At 46.0% G+C, this 19,338-nt stretch overlaps 2 protein-coding genes across 13 annotated transcripts in view; one reads left to right on the top strand and one right to left on the bottom strand.

The window, feature by feature from the left end:
* The window catches only part of TBC1D13 (TBC1 domain family member 13), a 31,850-nt gene extending 25,204 nt beyond the window's left edge, over positions 1-6,646 (bottom strand). For 2 of the 8 annotated variants that reach the window (XM_043530459.1, XM_043530460.1), the window contains exon 1: positions 6,144-6,211. In XM_043530459.1, coding sequence (XP_043386394.1) covers positions 6,144-6,196 — 53 coding nt within the window. In that variant the 5' untranslated portion in view covers positions 6,197-6,211. Of the gene's footprint in view, positions 1-1,168; positions 1,279-6,143 lie in introns of those variants that run through there. The other 6 variants (XM_037879769.2, XM_037879771.2, XM_043530461.1 and 3 more) reach the window with 5 other exon arrangements.
* ZER1 (zyg-11 related cell cycle regulator) overlaps positions 6,572-19,338 on the top strand; it is a 27,702-nt gene continuing 14,935 nt past the window's right edge. Inside the window, exons 1-9 of one of the 5 annotated variants that reach the window (XM_037879356.2) lie at positions 6,680-6,819; positions 9,022-9,086; positions 9,812-9,871; positions 11,193-11,326; positions 13,607-13,893; positions 14,713-14,863; positions 15,265-15,701; positions 17,498-17,674; positions 18,963-19,077. In XM_037879356.2, coding sequence (XP_037735284.1) covers positions 13,736-13,893; positions 14,713-14,863; positions 15,265-15,701; positions 17,498-17,674; positions 18,963-19,077 — 1,038 coding nt within the window. In that variant the 5' untranslated portion in view covers positions 6,680-6,819; positions 9,022-9,086; positions 9,812-9,871; positions 11,193-11,326; positions 13,607-13,735. Of the gene's footprint in view, positions 6,820-9,021; positions 9,087-9,811; positions 9,872-11,192; positions 11,327-13,606; positions 13,894-14,712; positions 14,864-15,264; positions 15,702-17,497; positions 17,675-18,962; positions 19,078-19,338 lie in introns of all 5 variants that reach the window. The other 4 variants (XM_037879357.2, XM_027819739.3, XM_037879360.2 and 1 more) reach the window with 4 other exon arrangements.

The following is a 19,338-nucleotide window of genomic DNA, read 5'->3' as shown; positions in this document are numbered from 1 at the left end:
TTGTCCCCATTGGCCGTTACAGCTAGACATAACAGATATATACACTGAGGACTTGCCTAGACACTCAGAATAGGCAGTTACTGTTAAAAATCTGTATAGTTCTCTTGAGTTTAGGCTTGTGATGTCTCTCACTGAGAGAATCTCATCCCTGGCTTGCACTTGCTCTCTCTCACTGAATCAATCTTATCCCTGGCTTGCACTCAAGATTACTTATTTCAAGGGCACTTACACCACAAAACATACATTGTAAACAGTTACAAAAACATGATTTGCTTTTGTTCTGATAAGGACTTTTTAATCACAGCTGCTTTTCAGTTGCAAGTACAATAAGTGAGGCAGACTGCAAAAGCAAACAGCCATATGTAATAGCGCCTACCTCAGACTCTCCTAGATACTGAAGTTTCCCATCTTACACCCATACTGAAAGGCTGGAACACTACAGCTTTAGGGAACCTTTGAATAATCCTCAAAGCCCCCTAATTTTTGGTGCCAGCACTTCCACAATGCTGCATTAGTGAAGCTGCACCCAAAGGGAAGAAAGCCTGTAGCTCCGTTAAACACAAGGCCACGCATCACAAATGGGCTGTAACGCTGTGCTCTGGCTCAGGTTTTTTGCCCTATGCAAGAGCATCATTTGCTATGGAGCACCCCAACTTTTCATAGGTCAGTATGCCCCATTTCCCCCACCCCGACTCTGCAGAACAGAATCGCATAGAACAGACCTATCTGCTGACACCACTTTGACCCATACACATCCCAACGTTTCTGAAGCGCCCCCCCGCCGAGAAGCCACCCCAGCATCTCACTCCTCAGCCCACACCCTGCTGAAAGCCGCCAACCACAAGCAGAGACCCCCTCGGAGATAGGGGAAGGGGGGGGTCTTACCCACAGCCGCCTCCCCCTCCTCCTCCTCCTAGCTGGGCCAGCCCCGCCCCCGCAGGAGGGTGGGGACCAGAACACACCTGCCCCAGGGCTCGGTTATGGGGGCGCCCCCTCGCTCCGGGGAAGGGGCGGGCCGGGGGGGGGGACCAGCATCCAGAGAAAGGAGGGGCGCGGCGGGAGGGGGCCGCTTTCGGGGCCGGACCCGCCCTCCCCCCGGGTTCCTCAGGCCCTGGCGGGCAGCGGCCCGACGCGGGGACGGGGAAAGGCGGGCCCAGGCCCCCCCCACCTGCTCTTGTGCAGACTCGACATGGTGACTTCCCGGTCCCCCCCGGCGGCGGCCGCGCGCCCCGAATAAACGGTCCGGCTGGAAACCTAGCCCCAGGCGGCGGGAAGGAGAGGCGGGGAGGGGGCGGGGCCCTGCGGAAAGAGCCGCCCCGGGCCTGGGTGAGAGGCCCCGCCCCCTGCCTGGCCCCGCCCCTCCTCTGCCTGGCCCCGCAGCCAGAGCCCTCGCCCGCCGGGCCCTGGCTCCCTCCCTGCGGGGCTAGACTCTGCTACCTTGGACCCTGTAATGGAGGGGAGTGTTTTAGATGCAGCAGCATGGACCAGCCTGAAAGGGAAGAAGTCACGTGAATTACAGACTTGCAGCCTGAGGCAGGGGGAGTTAATCACCTTGGGTACAGCCACAGTGCCCAGCTTGTCCACAGGACTTGGCTAGCAAGAGAACTGGCTTTCCTTGTGAATCCTCTCCCGCTAGCTATTGAACTAATTCATTTAAATGTTGTCAGAAAGAGGATGGGAACACATTTTCCCTGGTCCCGTCTGAATTCAAACCTGGCTTGTGGGCTGTCATGACAGGACTACTATTGTGATTTGTATTACGGTAGAGCCTCCAGGCCCTGCGTGGGATTGGGGCCTGTGAAGAATGAGGGAGTTCGGTGTATTGTTTTTTTATAAATATATACACCTCCGTTTACCTGTTTGATATTATCCTGTCTGAGTGCTTAAAGTTAAATCAAAGGAGGCTGTTAGGGGAGAAGAAAGTGGGAGAAACAATTACAGAAATAAGGCTCCTTAAGAAAACAAGGGGGGCTATTAATTGAGGATGCCCACTTCCTGGCTCCATCAAACTAGCAAGGTTTACTCTTTCTACTGTTCCTCACACATTCTTGTCAACTGCTGAAAATGGCCCACCTTGATTATCACTACAAAAGGTCCCCCTTTCCCCCCCGCCACCATCCCCTCTGCTTTCCGGCTGGTAATAGCTCACCTTACCTGATCACTCTTGTTACAGTGTGTATGGTAACACCCATTGTTTCATGTTCTCTGTATATATAAAATCTCCCCACTGTATTTTCCACTGCATGCATCCGATGAAGTGAGCTGTAGCTCATGAAAGCTTATGCTCAAATAAATGTATTAGTCTCTAAGGTGCCACAAGTCCTCCTTTTCTTTCTAGACCAAAGTCTAGGATAAAAAGGGATGCTAAACAGTTAAAGGACTCAGGCTTAGAAGAGGAAAGGGGGTTGATTGAGTTGTTAGCAGCAGCTAGAGTGGAAATGAGTCTCTGTGTCAGAGAGAGAGACAGAGAGCATACTGCAGCTTCTCCCAAACCACACATGGAGCTAATTGGGCTTACCAATTTTTGCTAGGAAAAATTAAAGTTTTGAAGAATCTGTGTGTGGATCACTTTAATCAGCTTCTGTCACAGGCTGGAGGAAAAGGGCCTGTAGGTGCCAAACACTGTTGGGCCTGTCGGGTTAACACAGCTGGTAAATAGGGGGGCTTCAGCTCAGAGATCAACAATGGAGCCTACTACATTATGAGCTTATTAGACCCTCAAACGAAACCAAGAGACTCACTGAAGGATCAGAATGGAGTCTACTAGAATTTCCACGAGGGTGTGAAATAATTCAGTTCAGCTGGGACTGCATGGCACTCTGCATTCTGTAAGGTCATTTTTTTCACTGTATTCTCCCAGATTTTTCCTCCTTTAATAATCCAGGAGCTTTTTGGTTCCTTTCTTAAATTCAGCTGTCATCTCTAGTCTGAGCAGCCAGAACTCACTCATTTCTTGGCTCAAAGAATCCTCTGACATCATCTGTGGGTATATATCACATTTAACATATAAATATATATTTATTTTTCCAATAGTGAAGGATTTCAGTACAAAATTTGATTTACATGGCACTTTTCATCCAGAAAGATTCCTAAGGAAAGGATCATTTCCTATTTTGCTCCAAGCCATATAGCAGCTGAAGTTGTTGGTGAAGTGTTGCTGTGGCAGTATGAACTCATGTTCACATTCACTGAAGGAACACAATGAAGATGATAATGAGAAATCCATTGCTCTTCGTGAACAAAATATAATTAAATTAGAGGTATTTGAAAATGCATTCCAGGAAGTTTATTCTGTGGAAGTCTTTTGACCATGAATTTAAAAGCTAAGGTCTTGCTTGCTGTGCATGTTGAGGATCCTGAGGCACTTCTCAAAAGCTGGGGTGTTAGATTCCATCCCTTGCACTGTTGTGCTAAGGGTGAATCAATTTGGCATGTTGAGACAGTCAGTCAACAAGACACAGTGCTACAGGATGATATTATGACTCGGTATTGTCATACTTGGCAGAAACATTATCCCTCACTCGGAAGCAAACATGTCAAAATGTAACTGTGTCATGCAGCAATGTGCACCAAAGTGTCATCACAGCTGGAAGTAACGTGTATTTTAAGGTTTATTACACTGCATCACAACATCCATGTGGTAATTACTCATGTCAGGCCAGGCCTCAGCTACATCATCATGCTCCAATGCAATATCTTCACATCACACCACCTCATTATGGTGCAAAGTAAACCATCATAATCACGATGCAACTCAATATCATGATATAGAAATATAATAACATCAGGTCACAGCATGTCATCATACCGCAACACAAGTCACTGTGGTGAAATGCAACATCATCATGTGGTAAAATGCAATGTTAGCATTAGGGCTGTCAATTAATCGCAGTTAACTCACGTGATTAACTCAAACAACTAATTGTGATTAAAAAATTAATCATGATTAATCGCACTTATAACAATAGAATACCAATTTAAATTTATTACATATTTTGGCTGTTTTTCTAAATTTTCAATATTGATTTCAATTACAACATAGAATACAAAGTGCACAGTGCTCACTTTATATTTTTTTTTATTACAAAAATGATAAACAAAAGAAACGGTATTTTTCAATTCACCTCATACAAGTACTGAAGTGCAATCTCTTTATTGCGAAAGTGTAACTTACAAATGCAGATTTTTTGTGGGGGTTATATAACTGCACTCAAAAACAAAACAGTGTAAAACTTTAGAGCCTACAAGTCCACTCAGTCCTACTTCTTATTCTGCCAATCGCTAAGACAAACAAGTTTGTTTACATTGACAGGAGATACTGCTGCCTGCTTCTTATTTACAAGGTCACCTGAAAGTGAGAACAGGCATTCACATGGTACTTTTGTAGCTGTTGTTGCAAGGTATTTACATGCCAGATATGCTAAACATTTGTATGCCCCTTCATGTTTCGGCCACCATTCCAGAGGACATGCTTCCATGCTGATGATGCTCGTTACAAATTTAATTGACACATTATTTTTTTAACTGTACTCCTTAGGTGGGGGAGAATTGTATGTCTCCTGCTCTGTTTTACCCGCATTCTGCATATATTTCATGTTATAGAAGTCTCGGATGATGACCCAGCACATGTTCATTTTAAGAACACTTTCACAGCAGATTTGACAAAACGCAAAGAAGGTACCAATGTGAGATTTCTAAAAATAGCTACAGCATTCGACCCAAGATTTAAGAATCTGAAGTGCCGTCCAAAATCTGAGAGGGACAAGGTGTAGACCATGCTTTTAAAAGTCTTAAAAGAGCAACACTCCAATGGGGAAACTACAGAACCCAAACCACCAAAAAAGAAAATCAACCTTCTGCTGGTGGTATCTGACTCAGATGATGAAAATGAACATGCATCAGTCTGTACTGCTTTGGATCGTAACCAAGCAGAACCTATCAGCATGGAAGCATGTCCTCTGGAATGGTGGTTGAAGCATGAAGGGACATACGAATCTTTAGCACATCTGGCACGTAAATATCTTGCAATGTCAGCTACAACAGTGCCATGCAAATGCCCATTCTCACTTTCAGGTGATATTGTAAATAAGAAGTAGGCAGCATTATCTCCTGAAAATTGTAACCAACCTTGTTTTTCTGAGTGATTGGCTGACCAAGAAGTAGGACTGGGTGGACTTGTAGGCTCTAAAGTTTTACATTGTTTTATTTTTGAATGCAGTTTTTTTTACATAATTATACTTTTGTAAGTTCAACTTTCGTGATAAAGAGATTGCACTACCGTACTTGTATGAGGTGAATTGAAAAATACATTTTTTACAGTGCAAATATTTGTAATCAAAAATAAATATAAAGTGAGCACTGTACACTTTTGTATTCTCTGTTGTAATTGAAATTAATATATTTGAAAATGTAGTAAACATCGAAAAGTATTTAAAATAAATGGTATTCTACTGGTGTTTAACAGCGCGATTAATTGCAATTAATTTTTTTAATCGGGTGATTGTTTTAATTGCTTGACAGCCCTAGTTAACATGCTATAGAATGGTTTCAGAGTAGCAGCCGTGTTAGCCTGTATTCGCAAAAAGAAAAGGAGTACTTGTGGCACCTTAGAGACTAACAAATTTATTTGAGCATAAGCTTTCGTGAGCTACAGCTCACTTCATCGATGCATTCAGTGGAAAATACAGTGGGGAGATTTATATACATAGAGAACATGAAACAATGGGTGTTACCATACACACTGCTATAGAGTGTCATTACACTGCAATAAAAATCAATGTGGCACAATGCTACAGCATTGTGGTAAGATACAATGTAATACAACATCATCCCAACATCCTGTATTTCTGACATACTTCCACAATGCAATCATATTATCATAGAACATCAGGGTTGGAAGGGACCTCAGGAGGTCATCTAGTCCAACCCCCTGCTTAAAGCAGGGCCAATCTCCAATTTTTGCCCCAGATCCCTAAATCACCCTCTCAAGGACTGAACACAAAACCCTAGGTTTAGCAGGCTAATGCTCAAACCACTGAGCTATCTCTCCCACCCATCATGCTAAAATGCAATGTGGCCTAGCTGGCAGGACAATGGACTGAGTTTCAGGAGCTATGGGTTCTATTTCTTGCTCTGCCACTGACCTGCTGGATGACCTTGGACAATCGCTCCCCCATCTGTGTCTCAGTTTCCCCATCTGTAAAATGGCAATAATATTATCCTCCTTTAGAATGCATTTTGTGATCTCCTGATAAAAAACTGGATGTAAGTAAGAGCTAGGTATTAGTATGTCTCCACGCCAGGCCACCATCACAGTGTGATGTCATCTCACCATGCTGGGACACCATCAGGCTGTGATGTCATCTCACTGTGCCATGATGTCACCGTGCTGCACAAGGAAACTCTCAATATGTGATGTCACCTTGTGGCGTTGAGGGAAGGCTGCAATGCGATGGGATTTCCCAGGTTCCCAGGGGATAAGGCGCAGAGGGAGGTGTCACCCTTCCGGTCCGTCTGGAACCCTTCAGCTCCCCGGAGTTAGGGCGAAAGGTGGGGTGGGGTGGGATGGGGGAATTCTGGCCTCTGCCCAGGCAGCGGAACGTTCTGCCTGGGGATTCTGTTTCCCGGGAAAGGCAGTCTCGGGCTCCGGGCCCCGGCTGGCGGAAGTGACGGGTAGATTTGTTGACAGCGGAGGCTGCTGCGGGGGGGGGGCGGGAGCGGACCCTGAGGCGGACACACAGACCCCCGCCCCCGGGGACCGGAACCGGAACGAACCTGGATCCCCTCTACCCAGGGAGCCGGGCAGGGGCCTCGGGCCAGGTGGGTGCCGGGGAGATCGGAGATAAGAGCATGCGGGGCTGGCTCGTGGTACCGGCGCCCGGGGGGGACCCGATCCCGGATCCGCTCACTGCGGGGACCCAATCCCCCGGCTGCCGCGGGTCAGAGACCCAGGATCCACCCACTGCGCGGGGTGAGGGACGGGACCTGTCACACCCACCACTGCCCCGGGGAGGATACTTGACCATCCACCCACCGGGGAGGGGGGGCATGGGAGGGAGCATTGTATCCTCTGGATCCACCCTCGGGAGACGTGATTCCCCACTCTGGGTGACCCCCTAAGAGAGGGGTAACCGTCCCCCCGTTACCAGGGATACCCAGCCGGACCCGTGCCCACTGGAAGGGAGCGAGCAAAGACCCTCCTCCTTTCCCGGGCTTGACACATGACAGAGGAGGATCCATGAGCTGCACCTAAGCTATAGAGCCAATTTCCGTGGGACCTCTGCACGTCTTGAATGCCATTAAAGCAGCCCCAAAATGTCTTTGGGCACTTGTGCAAATGTATCATGACTCATTCATGACAATGTTGGAATACAATGTCCTGCAGGAGAGATCCTGTAAAAGGGTGGCAGCTCTCATGAAGCTGTTTTATGGGGTGACCTTTAAAACAGATTGGAAACAGGCACAGCAGCTCTTCTGGAGAGGCAGATGTAGGTAGTATCGCAGAAGGGAGTTTCACCCTGTCTGTCCCTTCCTTCAAGGGACAGAAAAACCTGATTTTGACAGGGACCATTCTGCAGGCTGGTGAAACAGCTCAAAATATCTTTGGAGGCCATTGCGATCTGGTGATGCATGGTGTTAATGCGAATCATAACAGGCTTTTCTGGAGATGTTTTACTGGGTGGGTGACCTTTGCGAACAGCACCAACAATCTTGTACTGTATTTTAACTTAAAAAGGAGTATCTGCGCCATAGTCATATACAAATGGCAACCTGTTCCCTGTTTATAATCTATCTGATTTATAATGTTTGGTGTGGTCTGAGCAAAGGATGAGCACCAAAGAATTCCTAAATTCTCAGCACACTATGAATATTTTAACTGCTCTGTGCCTCATTTCCCCTACCTGTAAAATAGGGATGATATCTCCTGCATCAGTTGGGATGATCAGTTAGTATTTGTTAAGTGCTTTGGAACTGTGAAGTGCTGTGTAAATGCAATATAAATGAGCCATGCAGTTTTTCTTCAGAATGTAACCTATGCTGAGATCTGGATTTACATTCAATCTGTTATTTTAAATAATCCCTTGTGATCTGTTCATGCTAATATTTGTTATGCCCTCTTTGTGGGCAAACTCATGATGCTGAAAGCCTTGCCAATCATCTTTGTAGCAGCAAATATGAAGGTTATGCACCTTGGCACTGAGCCACAATGAATCTGGCCTAGCCTCAAGTACCAGGCTGAAGAGAGCCTGTAATAGAAGAGGGGATTGATCTGAAGTCCAAGATACAAATTCTAACACAGGCATTCCTAAGTGTGAGAACAGCAGCACCAGGCCTCACATGTGGGTGAAGCTGGGAATGTCTTAAAAATGCAGATGTATCTCATAGAGGAGCAGCACCCACAGAAGCGGCTGTTTGGATCTGGGAGGCTGGGGGTGGAGGAATGCTGTGTCTCATAGTTTCCTTCATTTTGATGAATGCTAAGAGGGTGGTGTACTACTCCCCAGCTGCCTTGGATGGGGCTGATGGCTCTAGCCAGCATGGGGCACACATTGGTTAACAAGCTTGTTTTAAATAACTCTGTCCTCTTGGATCAACCCTCTTCCAAGATGGAAGGGGATCTGCCAGGGTGGGAAATCAGTACTCGACTTGTGCAGTTGGGTTATAGTGGTCTCTTGGTCACTGAGTGCCTCACTGTTTGGATCCTCTGCACACCTTCCTCACACACATCCCTGACCCTTGACACATACCAGGCAGTTCATTGCCCACTTTGAAAACCATGGGTGACAATCTGGTAGCCAGGTAAACAACCAGCCAGCCAGCTAAGTGGTCTAGAAGAGCCCACACCTTATGATAATGGCTAGGCAGTATCTCTAGTTCGCTTATAAATATGGCGCCTATACCTAGTAAAAGCATGCAACATTGTGTTCCCATCAGAGATCCCCTTATTTCCCTGCTCCCTGTCCCCTTGTGCTCCTAGTTAGGAACTTCAGGGCAGGATCTTCTATTTTTGTGTTTGTACAGTGTCCAGCACAATGGGGCCCAAATCTCAGCTGAAGCTTCTGGGCACTACTCTAATACACATAATGGTGAGTGCTCTTCTGTAGTGATGCTTTACTGTGACAGTTTAATCCCTATCCCCTAGATTAGAGTGGGGTGCCTTTTGCATATGGTAACAGTGGTGGTTCTTGGAAGCTAAGGGATTAAAGCACAGATCATTTCTGCGCCCCAGTTCTATGAAATATCAGAGTCATCTGAATTACATTGCAGTAGCATCCAACGGTGCTAATCAGATTTGGGACCCTATTGCACTAGACGATATACAAACGTATAGAAAGACACAGTCTGTGTCCTCTGCGAACTGGACTGAGACCCACCAACTCATTTCACATCCCTTTAGCTCCTTATACTGCACCCATCACCAGCGTATTGGAGCCATCAAGCAGCCACTGGGAGGTAATGACATTCAGTTGCTACCAACATGGCCCAGAATAGAATTGTGTGACCTGCAAGACCATCACTAGAAGTGAAAGGCTGCATCTCCCATTACCATCGTCTGAATTAACCAGATCCTATAAAAGATTTTTGTTGATTGCTGGGTTTAATTTTCTTTCTGTAAAGCCCATTTGTAACTGTTCTCGTTCTGAAACCTCTCTGTACCTTGGGCACAAGGTAGCAGAGACCCCAACCTGCTTCTCCACCGGATAGTTTATTAAATGGGTTTTATGTCAGAATGTAGTAGATTAAGATGAGAGTTTTGCGTTTGAAATTTGGGGAGGGGATTCTGCCCATTGCCTGGATATTTTATTTCCAGGGATGTTCATGGAAAGGAGAAGACACAAACCACTTCATATCCTCTGATGCTGAGAATCAGGTACATGCAGATCCAGAATACAGCAGCCAAATTCAGCCATAGTTTCTGCTCTTGCTGAAGTCAGTGGAGTTGCACCCACTTACACCAGGCCCAGATTTGATTCAAAGAGGCTACTGTGGAAACTAGGGCTAGACTAGGTGGACGGCTGTTCCGAAACAAAGAGCAGTTCTGCTGATCTCTGCCTTTTTTCTTGAGTCGTTATTTTCCGTGTTGGGTTAATTACTTGTTTGGCTCTTGTTCCTGGCACTGAAGCGCATTCTCTAAAGGAGAATTAATGAGACACAGAAAGAAGAACGGAGTTTTGATTTGAAACTCCTGCTGCCACCTAGGTTGTACAGAAATCTGTCCTGAAGCAAAGGGAGGGATCAGAAGGCTGGAGCCTGGGCTGATAGGAAAGCTAAGCCACAGCTGTGCTCCTGTCTCCCATGGGGACCATTCAGTTCCTGAATCTGAGTGGTTACCTCATCCCTGAAGTCATGGTCAAAGCAGCAGACTAACTGACTGGAGCTTCTGAGGGGACGGGGCTGGTTCCTGATTGATCTACCTGCCTGATCTGACTGGTGCCTTCCTGTGGGGCAGTGGCTACAGTGGAGAATCCTGTGTTAACCAATTGGAGTTAAAACAACGAGGAGTCCTTGTGGCACCTTAGAGACTAACAAATTTATTTGGACATAAGCTTTCGTGTGATATAACAAAGTGGGTTATAGCCCACGAAAGCTTATGCCAAATAAATTTGTTAGTCTCTGAGGTGCTACAAGGACTCCTCGTTGTTTTTACTAATACAGACTAACATGGCTACTCCTTTGAAACCTGTCACAATGCTACTGGAGTTAGTTATAACATGGTGATGATGAAGAAAATAGCCTGGGAACCGTTTAAGGAATGACTCCCCATGAGAGGAGGGACAGGGAGAGAGACTGAGTCAATATGTTGCTGTTTTGTCCTTCTGCACTGAGTGTGCTGCTCTCTGGAATCCCATGATGAAAAGCAAAGACTGGATGTTAAAGACATTTTGCAACACCTTCCAGAGTAACAGCTGCTCAGCAGAGGTGGGACTGGAGAGAAGGAGCATGGCCATCAGACTCCTCAGTGGTGCTATGATCACTACTTGCACAGTACTTTGGGAGTGGAATCAGCTAACTCTGCACTTCAGCTGTCAGTAATTATTTGGGGGGATCTAGGTGATAGCCTTGGGTTTGAAGCATAGGCCTGGGAGTCAGGAGATATGGGTTCTATTCCCAGCTGTGCCATAGATTCAGTGCATAACTTCAGGCGAATTTGCTTCAACTCTCTGTGACTTGGTTTTCCCATCTATCTATAGAAATGGGAGAATAGTTCTATTTCCCAGGGTGCTGGTGGTTAATTCATGGTTATAAAGTGCTTTGAGAACCTTTGATGAAAGCTGCTATAGAAGAGCGGTCTCAGGCGCCTAACTCTGTCTCTGCCACAACCCAGGTAAGTTATTGGTGCTCGTGGTCATCTCGGGTTTTCATTGCTTTGCTTTTCCCATGTGGGGAGTGAGTTATAGTTAAAGGAAGATGGGGGTACAATATCCCACATCAGTGATGGCATGCAGCATGTAACCTCAGTGTTTATTGTGCACATACAAGAAAGCAGTGCAAGGACCTCTATAAAAACCCACATGAGACACTAAACATGATGCAAATGCTGTGCTGTATGGAAAAGAAGATAGCAGAGGATTCAAGAGAGAGCAGATTTCTATCACTCTGTGGGTGATATCCTGGTCTGGCTCAAGCTGGAAGCAGCAGCAGGGAGAGAAAGATGTTTTAACTGCTGCTCGGTGACCCCTTGCTGGCTGGTCCATGAGGCACCATTAACAGGGTACCACAGAGGAGCCTTCTCCTTTCCTCCCAGATGCAGGGTGCTGCTGTGGGTCAAGAGTGTGGTCTGGAGTTGTGCCTTATTAGGAAGCAACTAGCCAGGTAGTTGGAGAGGGTGGCTTGGGACACAATCCTCAGGGGTGTACAGATGGGCCTGAACCAACATAGGCAATCTGAAACTGTTAAGACAGGGTGCAGATGAAACGTCTGCCCTTGAAGGGGAAGATGCCACAAATGCCTTTTTAGTTGTTGCCCTTAGGTTCAACACTTGTCAAGAAACTTCTTTCTGATGTTTAGATGGCAACAGCTAACAAAACTTCTGTATGGTACCACCTTATCTAACAACCACCCATCTCATGCACTTTCTGTCTGAATGTATACACAAGGTTTCTAGTGCCGGTTTTTGCTTCTATACAATGTATAAAGAAGGCTTGAAAGTGTTTATTTAAAAAAAAAGTTTTGGTTTTGTGTGTGCCTCTGATTTTACACTAGAAATTCAGATGTCTATCATGTCTGTCATGGTTATCCCAAGAGTCAAGAGAGTGAAAGCTGAGCAGTGGAGAAGGGAAGGGATTTTTAGTACAGCTGCTTAAAACACTTAACTCCAATAGCTAATGAAAATTTCAGCAAAAATACGTTTTATGTTAAAGATTTGCCCTCATTCGTGCTATCTCTCACATGCCTCCTTCAGGTAATATGTGATAAACATTTCTGAGACTCCCAAGAAGTTCTCCTGCAACAGCAGGGAAGACCAGACTTTGCATTTCTGATATTTCTCAGGTGAAAAACAAACAGGAAAAACCCTCAAACATTTCTGACTGTCTTTATGCATTGTAAAGTAAAACAAAGCCCCCAGCCCAATTCTTTTTACAGGTCAGCTTTAAAGCCCCAGCTCCTCTGAGAACCTGATCCGGCAAATGCTTACACATGGGACTACTCACAAGTAATATTATTCATGCGTATATGTGACTACAGGATCAGACCCTTCATTGTATTAAAAATAATGTCACTGCCCTGTTCTTGTAACTGTATCTCTGTGCCGGCATGGAGCCCCATTGACTTTGCAGGGGTTCAGTCACATAGAGCCCAGTTGGCTTCATTAGGGCTTTATGCAGAGGTAGAAGTCTGCCCATAAGGGAAGAATTGCAGGAATGTGGCTTTTGTTACTGACAAGACCTCAGAGAAATAAAATGGAGGGAAGTTATACAGATTGATCTTTCTTTCCTATGTACACTTTGCATTTCACTCAGCTTGGAAAATAAAAGTAGACCAATCAGTTTGGTCTCTACTCAGTTTCATATCCTGCTTCTGAGGTGCTGGTATAATGCTGTGGGTTTGGAGCTTTCAGCACTGCAGGGGAAGGTTCAAATTAAGTACAAAGCAAAGCAGTTTAACTGAAATGGAGATAAATAGAATCCTAGATGTTAGAGATGGGGCAAGCTGCTAGGTCCCATCAAGTCTGCATGCTGGATTATGCCCTAGAGTATATTTTCTAGTGATCTGCTCAGTCTAGTATTATATGACTCAAGCAATGTGGCTTCCCCCACTTCCCTCTAAGAGGCTCATCTTCAGACAGATGCAGCTCACTGCTTGGAAGCTTTTTTCTAATATTTAACCTAATTAATGAACATGGGTCCCATTAACTAACTAACCTTTATAGCATCATGGAAGCCTGGGGAGGAGTATTCCCATTTTACTGGTGGAGAAACTGAGGCATAGAGAGGTTAAGGGCATTATTTGCAAATGGCCAAACATCTGCAATCCTCTTTGCCATCAACAGGTGACTGGTCCATGAACCTAGCCATCAGTGTCCCCCTAAGCACTGGCAGATTTTCAGGGTACTTTCCAATGTACTTTTCTTTTATCTGATTGTCTGTCTTTCGTCTGCCTGCAGATGTCCTAATGTCCCTGTAAATCCAGCTGGGAATCTCCTGAGGTTGGGGGGCAGGGATCCCTTGAATTGAAAAGCTTCCTTCTGCCACAGTTCCCTGCTCCCCCTGCCCACCACCACTGTTCCCTGAAGATGGCATCTGACAGCCCAGAGTCGCTGATGACATTATGCACGGACTATTGCCTCCGCAACCTGGAGGGGACCCTCTGCTACCTACTGGACAATGAGACTCTCCGGCTTCACCCCGATGTCTTCCTGCCGAGTGAGATCTGTGACAAGCTCGTCAATGAGTACGTGATTGGCTTGTGTGGGTGCTGCTGTCCATCGGGGATGGAAGCTGGAGGAAGAAGCCAGGACTCGAGGGGAGAGATGCATACACTTTACACTTATTTCTGCTTGATTCTTACATTAGAAATGTAGCTTTTGCCTAGCTTGTTTTTCCTGGAAAGCTCTATGATTGACTGGAAAACAAATAGGGATGTGCCCTTACAGGCACCATGTCTGGGAAAGCTGATGGGGGAAAGAGATCTATGTTTATACAGCACCCACCACAATGGGGTCCTGGTCTATCCCATTTTCTGGTCCTCCAGGGAGAGCTCCAACAAACTCAGAAAGATTTCATAGCTTAGAAAAAGTAGTGGGGGGGAAAGGGGAAACATTGTTTTTTAAATGGAAAAATTCAAACCCCAGGGTGGAAAATAAAGAAAAATACTTATTTTCTTGGATCTCTTTCAGTTCCAAGAATCTTGGGTGTTACTTGTAACAACAGTAGGAAAGAAAATGTGGAGATGCAAGTGTGATTGTTATATTAGTGAGGTATTAGACCTGGGACTTGATTCTCCATTGGCTTTAAGCACCACTATGCTGCATTACAGTATAGAGTGCCTTTAAAGTCAGCAGATTCCAACAGCATCCCAGCTTTGTCCAGGGAATGCCCGTGGTGTCAGGTGGCATTCCCTGGACAGGCCACCCATGGGCTATCCCAGGAGATCAGAGGGAGAGTCTCTCACACACACATGTTTTCTTGTGGCTATAGCTGTGATGAAAATCCTACCAGGTGTGCGCATATCAACCCCACTGATGAGCTAACCCTGTTACCTCTCATGTAGGTATGTGGAGCTGGTGAATGCAGACAGCATCTTTGAACCCCATGAGAGCTTCTTCACCCTGTTCTCAGATCCTCGGAGCACCAGGCTAGCAAGAATCCATTTGCGGGAGGACGTAGTACAGGACCAGGACCTGGAAGCCATCAGAAAGCAGGTGGTATTGCATCTATGTCTTCCTAGCTGTCACTCTGCAGCAACCCACAGCAGGGACCACTCACAATGCTCAGGGAGAACCATAGATTACTGGTACTTATTACCTGCTTTATCAGAATCCTAGCTGTGGGAGAAATTGAGGCTTCTTCATCCCCAGCCTTTCACAGCAGGAGTTGCTATAGGGAATGGAGTGGGAGCACTGGCTGTGTGGGAGCTCAGAGGACTCTAGTCCTACTCCTAGTTGCTCCCAGCAGGAGCCACTGTAGGGAACAGTGTGGAAACGCTGGCTGTGTGAGAGCTGAGTACTCCAGACCCAGCCTTTCCCAGCAAGAGTTGCTGTAGGGACTGGTGTAGGAACACTGACAGTGAAGTAATTCTAACATTTTGGCTTCCTGCTTCCAGGACCTTGTTGAGCTGTCCCTGATTAACTGTGAGAAGCTGACAGCCAAGAGCCTGCAGACCCTACTGAGCTTCAGCCACACTCTAGTTTCTCTTAGCCTCTTTGGCTGCAGTAATCTCTTCTACGAGGAAGAGAACCCAGGAGGCTGTGAAGACGACTGCCTGGTGAACCCCACTCGCCAAGTCTTGGTCAAGGACTTTACCTTCGAGGGCTTCAGCCGCCTGCGCTTCCTGAACCTGGGCCGTATGACCGAGGGGGTGAACGTGGAGACATTGCTTCGACCTTTGGCCTCCCTCACTGCCCTGGATCTCTCTGGGATCCAGCTCAATGATGTGGCATTTCTGACCCAGTGGAAGGACAGTCTGGTTTCCTTAGTGCTTTACAACATGGACCTTTCAGAGGAGCACATCCAAGTGATCTCACAGCTCCGCAAGCTCAGGTCAGCAGATGCCTCCCTCCTCACTTGTTCTTTCTTCATTGAGAGTTGCAGGTGCTCAGAGCTGCTCAGGATTGAGCCCCTATGGTGATTTTCTGAGAGCATTTTCCCCATCCCAGATCTTAGGTTTGTGGTGGTGGAGGAACTGAGCTTTCCCTCAAAGGCACTTGATCATTCACTTCCTTTACATCCCAAAGCCCTTGCTGAAGGCCGTTGAGGTTTTTCCTGCATGAGGACAGCAAGATCAAGCACTCAGAGGGGGCTCCCTATGTTTATACCTGATCCTCAGTCAAAATTACTCCCGGTCTGTGGGCACACTTGGATGCTGGTATCACAGCAATAATTGCAGTGTGAAACCAAAACTGACTCCCACAAGTTGCTTATCGAATGAGGAAGTCCAGTGTTTAAGCCTGACTCACAGATAAGAGAAAAATTTAGCAATCAGTGGTTGGCTTGAATCATCTGATCACTGAGCACCACCAAAGTCCATTGAATGTGAAATAAGCTGCAGATCTTACTGCTCTGAGCGCAGAGTTAGGGAAAGAGGATGATCCAGGAAACAATGTCATCCAAAGCAAATAGGCACCCCTGGCCTACCAGTGAGAATTAGTGCTGTCACATGACTCCATAGCTGCAAACAGCGAGCACCACAGTCACCAGCGAAACTGCACATTTGATACCAGGAATAGAATGCAGGACTTTCTGGTCCAAAACCACAGGGCTTTACCATTCAAATTAAAGGAGCCTGTCCACCAGTCTTATCACTTATAGTCTCTGTAGGCTGTGGTTACTAGGGGGCACCATGTTCATACACGTTAGACGTGTCAGAAAAGCACCAGAGGTAAAATTTTCAAAAGCATCCAAGTGACTTAGGAGCTAAGTCCCATTTTTAAAATGATGTAAGCTCCTAAGTCCTGCTAATTTTTTTGTTGACTTCAACTCTTAAGTGCCCAAGTCACTTTAAAAATGGGACTTAGGCTCCTAAGTCACATACGCCCTTTAGAAAATTCCAACCTATGTGTCTTTAATCACTAATGTGCAACCCAGTCCTTCTCTCTATCTCTCACACATTCTGGTAGGAATGTACCTGACCATCTGTCCAGTAGGGGGTACTGGAGCCACAACATGCCCCCTGTGGGTAGGCAGTTGTACTGATGAAGTGTATTACTATTATTACATGGTTTATTAACTTAATTTTATGTTGTGTTTTTCATATAACATCAAACATTTAAAACTGTAGGGCAATGGTGCTGGTGTAATAGAGATTATTAAGATCTCTGTACAGTGTCATGGTTACAACAATATCCAATCTGGAAAAGAAAGAGACAAAGGGAGGAATCAGAGAGCTTCTGTCATTCATTTTGGGAGATGAGGTAACACACCTTTCTGGGGATGAGAAGATCTTCTGGTGCAATTTGATCCCCAGGTAGAAGATATGTAGCCAGTTCCATGGTTAGAGAAATGATCAGATGCCTGTTTATGATGAAGACTGGGAAGGTAGGTTGCTCAGCCTACAGTAGTTGCCATTCTGGTCATTTAGCTGAGTAATTCTTTATACTCCATTCTGGACAGGCCCCCACCAGGGATCTGTTAGTGTATAATCCAAGGGTACTGCGTGCACTTAGGTTATACACAGGACTCCATCCTGCTGCTAGTTCCACAGAGTCACATCCCTGTATCTTGGAAAATCAGCAGTTTTGCTTGTGAATGGTCTCTGCAGGGCTGGGTTTGACCTGGAAGGATGGGGGAAGCCCCACATGATGCTCTCCAGACTCTTAGATGCTTGCTCTCATTTTCAGGCACTTGGATATTTCCCGAGACCGCCTGTCCAGTTATTACAAATTCAAGCTGACCCGGCGGGTGCTGAGCCTGTTTGTGGATAACCTGGTAAACCTCTCCTCACTAGATATCTCAGGGCACACCATGCTGGAGAACTGCACCATCTCAAGCATTGAGGAGAAAGTGGGTCAGACAAGGTAAGGCTAGAAGGCCAGGCAGGGATGGAGGTCACTGTGGATCTGTGGGAGGGGAAATTTCTTTGAAAGCTGCAGCAAGGACAAATCTCTCTCTTGGGCTTTAGAATTCTTTAGAACTATTAATAATAACAAGAAAAAGAGATTTGTCACCAATTTCTAGTGACTCTAAAGCCTCTCTCCAAGTGGGATTGATCACCATGGATGAGGGCTTCAGAATAGTCGTTAATTAGCCCTACCTGGCTTTCATTCACATCCACATAGGTTTTGCAGCTGTCCTTTTCCTTATACATTACCCACATACTGATAGCTGTAAAAATAGTTTATATATCATCCACTTCCCTCCAAAAAGACCACAAAGCCCTCCACAAACTGTACTCAAATAACTCTTGTCCACCACTGAAATGCAGTGAGTTCTGGGGAGGAGCACAGCAGCCTTCCTGCATCAGCTTCACTACACAACAGTTTTTAGAAGTGTTAGCAAAGAATTACTTCTGCAGTTGAAATAACTGCAGGTATTTTAAGGAGCTCGAATTTACAATGCTAATATTGAGATTTGTCAATACCACCCCCAATGAGAGCCTAACTTCCTTAGGCCCCTTTGAAAATCCCAACCAGCATCTACAGGGAGCACTCTTATCTCTCGCTCCAAATTAGCCAGGAATTTTGCCCTCCCATATTCTGAGCTGTTACAGTGTGAAAGCAAAACTGCTGTGCGCAGCACTGGCTTCTTTACAGAATTTGTGGAGAACGTTGGCTGTAGATCTTCAAGGAATACGGCGGTGATGCAGCAATCACTGCTGATAGTGTTCTGAGTCAATTCCGACCCAGTGCTTCACTGTAATGAGAGGGGTTTTGAGCTGATGGCAATCCTTCAGAGGAGACATAAAATCAGGTTCCTGATTATTTATGATCATTAGAAATCCCATGGCCCTTTTTATAACAATCAGTTGTACCCCTGCTGTCCTAGCCGAACTTGGGTAACTATAGTCTCCCTGCCTGAATTCCTACCGTCGTTTCTGTTGGACACATTCACTTCTTGTGCAGACCAGTAGGGATCATCTGTGATGAAAGGTCCCATCGAGGAGTATGATGTGACTGCCTTTAAAGATGCGATTGTCTTTAAGAAACCCTAACCAGGATTTTGATGGGATATGACTGAATTTAGACCCAGTTACTCTGGCTTGTTGTGAAGTGTAATCAAAGCAGGCAGGGAGCTCTGTAACTATCTTTGTGCTGGAGGGAGCTGAATAAGCAGAGCTCAGACATGGACGATCTCTTCTTTTCCCAGCATTGAGCCATCAAAGAGCAGCATTGCCCCCTTCAGGGATCTGAAACGACCGCTTCAGTTCCTGGGCCTCTTTGAGACCTCTCTTTGCCGTCTGACGCATATTCCAGCCTACAAGGTAAAGGGCCAATGGGAAAATTCTCAAAAGGGGTCTGAAGTTAGAGAGTCTGCCAGCATATCAGAGCTCTCAGGCTCTGCGGAAGTGATCCATGGCCTTTTGAACTATGGGTCCCCCTGCTGGAAGAATGCTGCAGTGGTGCAAGGTCCGTGCCCCATGTAATGTTTGTGAGGGCTAAAAACAGCCGTTTAGAAAGGAGCCTGGTAAAGACACACATGCACCCTGTCCATTCCCAACCCTGCTTGTAGCACAAAGGGCACT

The sequence above is a fragment of the Chelonia mydas genome, chromosome 16, assembly GCF_015237465.2.
Source record: "Chelonia mydas isolate rCheMyd1 chromosome 16, rCheMyd1.pri.v2, whole genome shotgun sequence".
Lineage (NCBI taxonomy): Eukaryota > Metazoa > Chordata > Testudines > Cheloniidae > Chelonia > Chelonia mydas.
The sequence above is the reverse complement of the archived record's forward strand: the minus strand, read 5'-3'. Positions and strand labels throughout refer to the sequence as shown.